Consider the following 12,907-nt stretch of genomic DNA (forward strand, 5'->3'; position numbering starts at 1 on the left):
CCGAACACAATTTGGCATTGGAGGACGTTGTTGTTGTTACTATTACTTAATTATAATGTTGCTGTTTAATGATTATTAGCTTCCTTCTTCGCGGAGAGAAATTTATTCGCTACAATCTTCCTTTCATCACGAAATGAAATGAAAAAAAAAAAAAAAATTAACGAAACCCACACAACACAAGAGTTACGCAATTACAAGCCATTTTGCAGCAACCAATAAATTTTATGCTTTAAATGGAAAATGCTGACTATAGATTTAAATCAATCGATATATTAATAAAATTATGTTAACACTTCTCTGATGTATTTCTCGCCTCCGTGTGACTTGTACTATATCTTTTTTTAACTATTGATTAATCGATTTAGTGAACTTTAAAATGCAGTAGCATAAAGTACTAAAACGAATTTTCAGTAAATCCTAAGAAAAACATAGTTCCTAAATTATAAATCCGCCAGAATGCATTATGGTTTATTGGTAAACAGGTCAGCCATTTTAATCACAAGTTAAGCAATATAATTTATTTGGAAAAAAAAAAAAAAAAAAAAAATTGATAATCGTAAATCCACTGCAAGAATTTACGATTTTCCTTACACTAGAAAAGATATAATATATAATTATTTATTTTTATAACTATCAAATAATAGCAACAACAAACAAACGACCGAGGGTGTGTGTGTGTGGGGGGGGGTCGCCAATCAGAATCCGGAAGAAGATAAAGAAGGCCAAAAAGATGAGAAGGATGCTGGTCGTGTTTTTGTTTGTCCGCCATTGGATATATGGCAGTTAAACGAATAAATAAATAAATAAAAATTAAAAAAGATGGAAGAAGACGGGGTTCGGTCGGTGCAGGTGAGGTCATCATTTTTTGCTCATTTTCATGTGGAAGGAATAGAGAAGAAGATATGAGGAAGGGACGATGAGAATAGGTCGAAATGATGGTCAGAAATTTCGATGCAGGAATAAATGGAAATTTTTTTTAAATATTTATTTTATTTCATATTTACTTCGAAAGAAAAAAACAAAAAAAAAAACGAGAAACCAAAATGGATGCAAAAAGATTTGTGTTGTACAATGAAAGAAAAATGGCGTTTGGAATAACAAAATAACTAAACGATTATCCGTACTGACCCATTGGGTCAGCGTTAGTACATTACTTAATATATTTTGTGCGCCAAAATTTATTATTGGTAGTTTATGAAACATAGATTTGAAGACATTATATAACCACCTATAAAACATTTAATGATTTTTTTTTTTTTTACGTTTCAAAATGGAAATTCATAAAAATTACGGTCATGGAAGAACGCGAGAAAAAAATCCGTTCAGGAATTAAAAGTAAAATTTTATGTTGTTTTACTCGTTAAATATTGATTAAAATTTTGATTAATCAATTTTGTTAAATGAGGAATATTTCCGCGTTAAATTTGTTTCATTGTTAGATAAACACATCAGAAAAAATTTGGTGACCATTTCGTTTTGCTTCAACTTCATATAAAGTTAACACTTTTCAAGCGCGCTTTTCTCAATTTAAGATGCATAATACTAACCGGATTTTAAATGAAAACGTCTCCTAATTTAGTAATATATAACGAAAACAACAATATAACACTACTTTTAATGCCCAAACAGATTTTTTTTCTAGCAGATTTTTTCTTTATAAATTACCTTCACAATTTTAACAAAATCAAATGACAAAACAGCCACTTGTCGACAAATACCCTTTTTCTCTTAACGTTTTACACCGTTTATTATTATTTTTTAATCACCACTTTTCTCACTACCCGCTCCCTTTATTTACATTATAATTCGCTCTTCCTTCCACCATTTCAAACATTCACGTGCAGCTGAACCGTGTGCACGGTGACAAAATAATAACCGACATCCTCAGTCGCAGCAGTCAGTAAGCAGTTACGGCTGTTGCTGCTGCTTTCAAATAAACAACAGCTTTTGGCAATTACTATCCTTTATGACGTCACATTACCTTTGGCAATAACCATTCATCCTTTATGACGTCACACTGCATCTGACGAGTATCAGTCATTCTCCATACAATAATCCATTTTCAAGTAATATATAATTTTTAAAACGTAATTATCCACTGACACGTGTTTCGTCGTCTGCGACTCATCAGAGTGGCTGAATATAGCGATATATATATATATATATATATACACACGAATATTGGCTGAAGAGAGCTTGATAAGGATACCTTAAACGGGCCTTATTATCGGGCTTGAAACCGACGGTACCAATGATCTGTCTCAACTAACAACTTTCTGTACACACACACACACATTATATATATATATATATATATATCATGTTCTATCTAATTGTAAGGACCCACTGTTATATATAAATACACACACGTACTGTGATCGGAAAAACACACACAAAACATCATTTTAGAGTGCAAGAAAGATTAATATTTATTGTTATATATGGGTTATATATCCAATACCCACCAATATATTTGAGGGTAGTGATTATTAGGGTTAGGGTGATTCGAACAGGAAGTAAACATCAGGTGATCCTTAATTCGGAGTGGGGGTACAAAAACACGGGGTATTTTCGTCCAGCAAAAAAAACAAAAACATTTCAAATCAAAGCGTCGGAAAGCAAAGTGGGGTGGTAGTAGGGTGTGGATGGGTAGAGTTTGACATAATCGAATCCAATGTTGCAAACGGAACAAGCGTTCGTCAGAATTGTCATTTGTTGTTTTTATTTCTAGAGAATCGAACAGGATTTTGCTGAACTCCATATAAAGAACAATTATTTTATTTTCTTAAAAAGGGGATTGGGTCGAGATGGAATGTTATTTTATTTTATTTATTATTATTATTATTTGACCATGGCCAGGAAATTAGATTCGTTCCATGGAAACGGGTTATGGAGTTGGTATGTCGGTGGCGACTCACATTTATCAAGAGAGACACGACAAGACATCGCGACCTTTAAAACGAAAGAAAATAAATAAAAGACGACATCCACGCCTGTAAAGTAACTACGGGGGTGGGGGGTATATTGCTAGGAATTTTATTATTAATAATAATGAGTGTTATTATGGTATATACTAGGCTTATGAGTTATTATTAGGAATCATATTTGGTGTTATGTTAGTATTAATAATAATACTAGTATTATTGTGAGGTTGTTATGAAGGTTATTTATTATTACTAAGATTAATAATAGAATTAGTAGAGTTATTCTTATTGTGATTATTGTTGTAGCTGACCACCACCATTACACAGAAAGTGTGTATATGCGGGGAGTGGGATGTCATTATTCGCCAAGGAAGAAAGGGAGGGGAAAATGAGTTCCAAATATGTGGCAGTAGGGAGTAAAAGACGAACCTACAGAGATTATTATAGAATAAGTACAAGACATCCAGCGATGTTTTCTACGCGCTTAAAAATCGCAGTTCATCGAGAGAAAATCAAGAATGAAAGGAAGAAAAATAAAAAGCAATCTTCACGACTGCTATGATTTACGACGACGACCATTGGAATACAACGATTAGAGCAACAACAACAATAATAATTCTAATGGTCGTGGTAGTAGTAGGCGAAAAGAAGACAAAAAAGAGCCAATAGTCCTACCATTTTCAGCTGGATCTCCTTTTTTCGCAGTTGCCGCATTGCCCATGACCCTCGTCGGTGTTGTTAAGCCAGTAATGAGGTAAATAAAAGTCCTAGTGGTCAAATGGAGGATATGGTTAAGCAGTAAATAATCCTAGAGGGAAGAAGGAGGAATAATGCGTGATGCGTGTGTTAACGTCTAGGTCTATCCCTCTCTCACCACACACATATACCCCCTCTCTCTGTCTCTCTGTTGCCGGGTCGAGTCACCCTCTCTATTTACGACCTTACTCTTCCTTTGCACTCTCTCTCCCCTCTCTTAATAAACTATGCCTATCTATTTAGCCTAGCGCTAGCAGTAGCAGCAATGAACTCGCCTCTCTCGCCGACTACAGATCCCTCTCTCTTAGTCTATCTATTGCCGGGTTCTCCCTCTGTCTACATCTTCCCTCTGCCTTTGCATCAACCCTCCGTTAATAATCTATACCTATCTACCTCACTCCTCTTTTATAACCTATACCTATCTATCTCGCTTTCACACTTATTCGCATGTACCAATGAACTACCCCTCTATCCCTGTGTTTCTGTCTCTCTCGGGTGCCGTCCAATTACATCGCCAAAAACTCGATTCATGCGACCAGCAGAGGGACGGATTATTAAAAAAAACAAAAAAAAAAAACAAACAAAAAAACAAATAAAAAAAGTTGTTCCTTTTCACACTGAAAGGAAGTTTTGTTCAATGGTAGAAAAAGAAGTCTGAAACGCGGCTAATCCTACTAATTTGGCTAGCGACAGTAAAAAATAAAAAAAAGTAAACAAAACAAACAAACAACAACAAAAAACAAAAACAGGTAGCCACTAAGGAGATTAGTGAGAGACTATATGTAATGGCGGAAGACTACTTTCGAAGTGCAGCGGTTTTTTGCAATGGCGGCGGCAAATGTTGGCGTCATCGTCATAGTATTATGGGATGGAAGTATGGAATAAGCAGCAGCAACAACCCGATAGCAAGAGAATTCTCTGCACTCGACATAAATACTTCCAATAATCGGTTCTTATTTAGAATTCGACCTAAGTAAAAAAAAAAAAAAGGCTACATAAAAATCTGATGTACGTAACCGTCACGAAACGGAAATGTCATATTCCAAAAATTACGTAAAATTTATCAAGTCTATATAAAAAGATTCATTTTAGACGATTCTTCATGTGAAATCAGTAGGATTACAAAGCTGATCTCGCTAGTTTGAATTATAGAGGATTTATCTGTTCTTGTTTTTTTTTGCCCCCCCCCAAGATGGCGCACGAGAGTCCCTTTTTGCTTACTCCAAAAATTGAATTTTCCTACTACTTGATCAATATATATAATTTTAATATATAATTTTTGGAAATATATCTTCGTTCCATACGTCAAAGATTTTTTTTTTTTAATTAGATTAAATTCTAAATAAAAACCAGAAAATACATTCAAATATAAATGTATAATGCAAAAAAAAAAAAAAAAAAAAAAAAAAAAAAAAAAAATCGAGTATTTAATTTTGCTTGGATAAAGTGCTAAACTTTTTAAAAAACAGAACTAGTAGACCTATGCGCACATCAATGCGCTAAACTGCTTTTTTTTTTTTTTTTTTTTTTTTTACTAATGATTATTGGTGAACATTTGACAATTCGATGCCGCCAGGAAGTAAACACATTCAACGTAGAAATTTTCGAATCATGATAGTCTTATGCGGTTTATATATATGTGAGGTGTCTTCAATAAGTTTCCAGACTTTTTTCATATGGGCACTTTTCTTGAGTAAACACATGAAACTCTAATCCTCTTCGAATTAATCTCCTCCGGCTGCAATTCACTTGTTGTCACAACATTCTAACAACTTCTGGAAAGCCCCATGAAGTCCTCTTGTGTGAGCATGTCAATGATCCTTGTCACAGCCTCTTTCATTTCAACTGTCTTAATGATAGCCTCTAAGGTTTTCCTTAAGCTTAGGGAATAACCAAAAGTCACAGGGAGCAAGGTCTAGACTATATATAGGGAGGATGAGAAACTCTCTTGATGCCCATTTGGTCAAAGTCGGATCTTCTCTGAGCACCCTTTGACAAACTTTGTGCAAATTTTCCACATCTTCAGTTCCTCACAAATAATTGTATGTACAGTTCCCACACTGACATCAAACTATGCATGTAGAAACATGATGATCTTTATCCATGAAATTTTTATTTGGCCAATCAACTCTGGTGTTCTGATTTCCTTACTCTTCCCACACCTCATCATCATCCACAGACTCCCTGCTTTCCTTGAATCTCTTATGCCACTCAAGAACTGATATTTGGTTCATACAAGATGATCCAAAAAGAAGTTTGAAGCATTCTATAAGTTTCTGAGGCATTTTTTCCAAGTTTAAAACAGAATTTTATTGCATATCGTTCCTCTAAAGTGTCCTCACATCCAGATTGCATTTTTGAAATTCACCAGTTGTGACAATCAGGTTTTAATAAGGTGTATTCCAATTCTTGCTGTAGCTGTTCATTTGAACCTGAAATCATAAAAATTGGTCAGTCATCTCATAAGATGTATAGCAATAACATACTGAATTTTCAAGAATCTATGACAATTTTAAATGCCTGTACAAAAAAGTCTGGAAATTAAGGCACGTCATATATATTATTAAACCATCCGTAACCCGTTAGGTCAGTGTGTTATATATCTAGTTGTTATGGGTTTAAATGGTAATAAACGAAAGGAACACAGGATTTTTAGTAACGAAACATGTATTCACAGATATTACAGGCAGAGTGAGTTGAGTAATACCATTCCTCAACAGTTGGCATGTGCACCCGACCTGCTTGGTCGCGTGCCAATCTCAGAATGCCGGGCACTGGTATTCGATACCGGAAGTAACGTCATGAGATAGTCCATTAATCCCATGGATGGGCGTCTCCAACACTAGTACTAAGAGACATTTGATTTCTGTTTTAAGTCAAAACTATACTCTTTACTAATATCAATGTACTTTCAATGCTTAATTTAGGAAGGTAGTGTAATATCTGTTGGTCATAAACCATCCTCCTAGGCAATATCAACTTCTTGAGGGACGATAGTGTACATCAATGAGAAATTGTCACAATCGGCTGTTCATTCAAAAACTGAACATTATCGCTAACATCATTAAATTCTAAGTGCAAGTTTATTAATATTTGTTTGCTTAAAGTTTTTTTTCCCCCCTTTTTGTAATATTCACAAAATATATACTAAAACACACCGTGATTCTGGGAATAAACTATGTTTGAAAAAATCTGTTCAAAATGTTCTAATTAGTAGTAATTTATAATTACCTGGACAAATCACATTTCTCTCTCTGCTATCCATGTATTTCTTTCATCCCTCTATATTGATTCTTACTCTGAAGTTTTCAAATTGTGTGCTAATCAGCAAAATTACAGCGAGGCTATATAACTTATTTTGCTAATTGTTTTTTCCTCTGATCATAGGAGCCACTCTTTGAAACTCCATGGAATTAGGAAATAATCACTTTTAATCTGTATCTCTTGTTTTGAATAATAAATTTTGTAAATTCTAATTTGCAAAATTTTCACTTCCTTCTTATACTGATGCTCTATCTTGAATACTGAGCATTTTCATCTGTTTAGGATTATCCTATAAATATTAGTATTAATATTTATATATCCTTTTTAAGGTTCCAAAATTCTTAGTTTTGTAAATTTGAAATTTCTGAATTTACATATATATACTAGCAGGCCACCCAGCATTACCCGGTCGTAACATACGCTTAAGTATAATATTTTGATTAATGCAAATTTCGTATTTACTATTACACAATATTGAACCCAATATATAGTAATGCTTTAAAAAGTTACCAAAATGGCTTGTGTGCCACCACCGAGAATCAAAACCAAAACTTACGATTTACTTTTTCCTTTGACGTTAATGCCAGAGCTATGAAGACAAGTTTGCTGCAAGGCTAAAAATTAAAACATGAACCAATAGCCATCATGTTACGTATGCATATTCGTAATGCCATCGTTCAACCTTCACCTGGCAAATTGCATTTTTTTTAATTGTCACATTTTTGCACAGATTTTCCCCAGCTAAAACCCAAATATGAAGTTTTCATGAGTTCAAATACCCTATATATTAAGTTTCATGTCTGTAGACCAAAAATTGACAGAGGAGTTTGGTAGGTAAAATATTTTAAATATATGCATACATAAATATATATAGAAAGAGGCTTGTGTTTATTATAACCTTTTTACACCAATATTATGCAATTATAAATCATGTAGAATATCTGCATGAATATAATTACATGTGATAGTTACCTAAAGATAATCATCATTAGAAAAACCGAAAAAACTAATAGAGAATTAATTAAAATGAGTATTTAAAAGAATATGCAAATTAGCTAGATCTTTTGCAGATGAATGCAATTCCACCCATATATAACAAATAAATAGAAAAAAAAAGGTTTTTAATATAAATACCAATACAAAAAAAAAAAAAAATTTTATAGGAGTATACATATACGTATATAATTCAATCCAATAATTGTAATGTATTTAGTACAAGGTTGAGAGAGTTTGTGTTCAAAAAGTGTAAGACAATAGAGATGGATGAGAACTCAGATGTGGAGAAAATATTGTATCTAGAAAACGAAGCTATTGATGTTTTGTTAGCATTATAGCACAGAAAAGAGCAGGTGTGTGCGCAAATGCAAAAATTACAAATGGACAAAGTCCATACAACTTTTGCCACTACTGACCACCAAAACAATGTTACCATTGTTGGCCAACTAAAAGCATCTATCAAGTATGCAGTGTGATAATATACAGAATTGAAACCTGGCCAGTTAGAGTTGGGGGCAGGTGTTGCATGAAGAGAAATGATATGAGGATGATAGTATGTATGTGTAATGCAAGTCTTAGAGTCAGGCTTAGATCTAACGACCGCAGAAGATGAAATCTATACTGCATGTCAAATTATTAACGAGATAACATTTTTTTGCCAGTTTCAGAAATTTACCAGTAGTTTTGTATCAAAAGCTTTGGAAATGTTGGCATTGCACGTACTGTGAAATTTTCATACTGTTCTGCACAATATAAACAACTTGCCATCGTAATTGCTGAATCCATGGTATTTGAGGTGTGTCAAATTATTAACAAGGCAGTTTGTTTCGTCAATAAAATGGGTCGTAAAGGTAGTTTGAGTAGTTCTGAAAAGAGTACTCTTACAGAACAGTTAGCAAAAGGTAAAACTACTCTCGAAATATCGAAAATGATAGGAAGGTACCATCAAACTGAAGAACTTTGTCAAGGACCATACAAAGGTACGTAAGACAGCTGATAAAGGTAGATCTAGAGTTGTTTCATGCCGAATTAAATGTGAAGTTGTTAAGAACCCTGGGCAGGCAAGTCGAGAATCTTTGACCAAGCCGGATTGAAGAATGTCTCAAAAAGTACTTGATATCGCCTTCTGAAAGAAGTGGCAAAGTCTGTTAAGTCTGTGACAAAGCCTCTATTAAAGCAACATTACATACAAAACTGATTGAAATGGGCAGAGGAGAACATGAAAATGGATTTTTCCAAAGTTTTGTTTATGGATGAAGTGCGTGTCACTTTTGATGGCCCAGATGGCTGGAGCAAGGGATGAGCCCTAGATGGCTGACAACGTCATCAGCGTTTAAGGCGCCAACAAGGTGGTGGTGGGATAATGATTTGGGCTGGGATTATCGGAGGTACTTTAGTTGGCCCATGGAGAGCCCCAGAAGGTGTAAAAATGACGTCAAATACTTACATAGCTTTTCTGAAGGAGCACTTTGAACCATGGCTGAAGAAGCAAAGGTTGACATTCAGAAGAACAGTTATTTTTATGCAGGATAATTCTTGCTCGCATGCAGCAAACAAAAGCAAAGAGTTTTTGAAATAGCTGGGGTTCTCTAGGCTCTGGAAGATGGAGTGGCCTGTGAATTCACCAGCTTTGAACCCAATTGAGAACCTTTGGAGTATCATGAAGTGACGCCTCTATGCAAGTGGACGCCAATTTAAGAGCAAAGAGGAGTTGTGGGATGCTCTCCAAGAGGTATCACGAGGAATAACTGTTGACGAAATCACAAATTTAACTAATTCTGTGGACCAATATCTTTTACAAGTCATTCATAAAAAAGGATCACATATCCCCTACTAATTATGTCAATGTAGAAATTGCTATGTAGTTATTGTGTTCTAAGCATTTTTCCTAGTTCATTTAATGTTTAAAAATTATTTCAATAAACAGGTTATGGGTATATTGTGTTTTTTCTCAACCTCCTTAATAACTTGACACACTGAAATCAACAGATATTCCTATGTTTTGCCATGGTTTCGCTAATACTGCTTTAAATATTTTTATTTTCTGACTGGAGTAGCTGAATAGTATTGTAAGCAATTTCTCAAAGTTTCATGGGTTTTTATTCACTTGTTCCTTAAATATTTAAAAAAAATGTAAACTCATTAATAATTGGATATGCAGTGTAGACTGCATAGGGAGGTGTGCAGAACAGGAGACTGATGGTATGCCCACATTGAAAGAACTAATGAGAGTTCTTATGTTAATATACATAAAATAGTTGAGGTAACAGGTTCGGTTAACATGAGAAAACCTTGAAAGTCATAAGAATGGGCTTGAAAGATAGATAAAACCTTAGAGAGAGGTTAGTTTAAAAGTCAATTTCTAAAAGCCATTCAATGCAAAACAGATATTAAGCTAAATATGATTATATATATATATATATATATATATATATATATATAAGCTGAATGTCTGTGTGTGTGTGTCTGGTCACAAATAGGCTCCTATATGGTTGACTATTTTAAAAAACTGATTACATATAATGATAGAAGATGTATCAAGACACAGGAATGGGTAGGTTTTTGATCTGGCAGAACGGTGGTTCATTAAAATTGTGGGGTCTGCATTCGCGCCTGGTCCACAAAGTATGGAAAAAAAAAAAAAACGTTTACAAGTGTTTTTGATATAGATGTACATGAGAATACTTTGATAAGTATGTTTTAACTTAAATAGGGATGGTATAATAAAATTGTGGGGTCTGCGTTTATGCCTGGCCTCCATATAATGGAAATAGGCACAAACTTTAATAAAGACTTTTCATATCTATCTGCGTAAGTATACTTTGATAATTATGTTTCAGTTTGAAGAAATATGGTATAATAAACTTATTGGGTGTTCGTTCGCACCTGACCTCCATAGAATGGAAATATGTCACAAAGTTTAACAAGGTTTTTTAATATAGATCCACAGAATATTGTGATAAGTGTTTCAGTGTGAACAGATATGGTATAATAAATTATGTGGTTTATCTATTTTATTTTTACTTTCATCATATTTTGCTTTGGTTTTGATACCCCCAAATTCGAAGCTATCTCTTTACAACCGTTACTTTTCATAACCTATCATACTTTCATAAATCAGAGTCCATTTTCTGTAGGCTGTTTTTGAACCCAGTCAACGACGCATACTTTTGCTAGTATATGAGAGAGAGAGAGAGAGATGAGAGCGACTGGGGATTTTGTAAAAACACCATTGCCTAATGATATCTCTAATCTATCTATCTAATTATAAAATTCAAGTGACCTTGTAACGGGTATTGTAACCCAACATCCGGTTTACAACTTCCGGTTGCGCATGCATACATAAACAAATAATCAACGTGACAATAAAACGTATTGTTTTACTGTGTACATTTTCAGCATCCCAATTGTTTTTTTTTGCGTTTAATTATCCAAATAAACAATCGTTAATACTTTCTGCATTTTTTTTTTTTACATTGTTCATTTCGCTAATATGTTTAAGCTATTTTAGCACAGTTTTCTTACATTCATACATTTTCTTCTACACTACCAACATAAATAAATAACCCGGAAAATAGGTGTTTTTTAATTTGCTTTACAAATAAATAATCAACGCGAGATTAAAACGTATTGTTTTACTGTGTACATTTTCAGCGTCCCAATTGTTTTTTTCGCGTTTGTGGCGAAAGCTGTGAAAATGAAGTCTTACCGTTCAAATGACCTAGGTGTGCGTGTGTGCTTTGTCATCGCTGCGAAGCTAGGATAAGAAAAGAATTCTAAGATGGCGCCGACAGCGTTTTGTAATGGTATAATCTCGGAAAGTCTCGCAAAATCTCGTGCATATATGCAAATCATTTGGTCTTCGACAACTATAAATTCAGGTCGTTTTGGAAGGCAAGGAGCGAGGAAAGAACGGCCGGTTGGTAATTGTGTATGCTGGTTCATGTTGGTGGCGTGTCACCGTGTCTTTGTGTGTACTGATCGAACCGCTTTCCTGTCCCTTGGACTTTGAATTTGTTTAGATTGGACTTCAACTTCAGCGTTTATATTAAAAGATATATCAAAATTTGAATTTAACTTTAAGTATTATGATGTCTGTTCAGTGCACATTTACCTATAAGTATGGCAAACCACTTATAATTCAATGGCTGTAAGGTTGTTTTTTTTCCCCAAAATAAACAATTATAAACAGAACGACTCATAGAAATCTTCATTCGTTTTCATTTTAATATACTTTCATAGAAATGTTCCTGTTATGTCACAAAGAACTATTTTCTTTACGTCACAAGTGTCACACTCATACATTAATTCCATAGCTAATATAACATACTGACCCAACGGGTCACAGGTAGTCTAGTTAGTTATAACTAGTTGACTGAAACATAATTATGAATGTGTAGCGATACCTTAATCTTTATGTAAAAATAAATGAAAAGTATATATCAATATACATATGATGATATATGTATATAACAGAATACTCTTCAACATGTATACCATTCCCACAGTCATCCTCGCCTCCCAGTGCTTGATAGCAGTGGACACAAACTCAATATAGCCATCTTAATTGAATCAGGCTCCGTTTTCAAAGATGTGGAGCAACCTTTTTTGGAAACACACCCAAAGATCATTGCAGTTTGAGGGAACTTGGTTTTTATAGGAAAAATGGTCAGAAAGATACAACGGATGTGTAAAACGAGTCTTAAAGACAGGTTTAGTTCTGATGACTTTCTTTTTTTACATGGAAGCAACCACTTATCAAGACCCAAAGGCGACTCGAGGATAAGGTTATTGCAGTACAGTAATCAATGGGACAATATCATAGTAATCGTTAGTAATGGAGATTTGATGAAATGGATTACTTAAGGGGGCTGTTCATCAGGAATTTGTTTATGTTGGACTTGAAGACATCCAAGTTGTAGTCAGGTGGGAAACAGGCAAATGGAAGAGAATTTCACAGGCGTGCA

General features: G+C 34.2%; 1 protein-coding gene across 18 annotated transcripts in view; it reads right to left on the bottom strand.

Moving 5' to 3' along the window:
• The window catches only part of LOC145301055 (cAMP-dependent protein kinase catalytic subunit 1), a 486,812-nt gene that overhangs the window by 167,918 nt on the left and 305,987 nt on the right, over positions 1 to 12,907 (bottom strand). For 2 of the 18 annotated variants that reach the window (XM_080144551.1, XM_080144544.1), the window contains exon 1: positions 3,600 to 3,782. The exons of 12 other annotated variants lie outside the window; for them this stretch is intronic. In XM_080144551.1, the coding sequence (XP_080000677.1) occupies positions 3,600 to 3,645 (46 nt within the window). In that variant the 5' untranslated portion in view covers positions 3,646 to 3,782. Of the gene's footprint in view, positions 1 to 3,599; positions 4,495 to 12,907 lie in introns of those variants that run through there. 4 more of the 18 variants (XM_080144554.1, XM_080144555.1, XM_080144546.1 and 1 more) reach the window with 4 other exon arrangements.

This window comes from Euprymna scolopes, chromosome 2, assembly GCF_053919585.1.
Source record: "Euprymna scolopes isolate OS-2025 chromosome 2, ASM5391958v1, whole genome shotgun sequence".
Lineage (NCBI taxonomy): Eukaryota > Metazoa > Mollusca > Cephalopoda > Sepiida > Sepiolidae > Euprymna > Euprymna scolopes.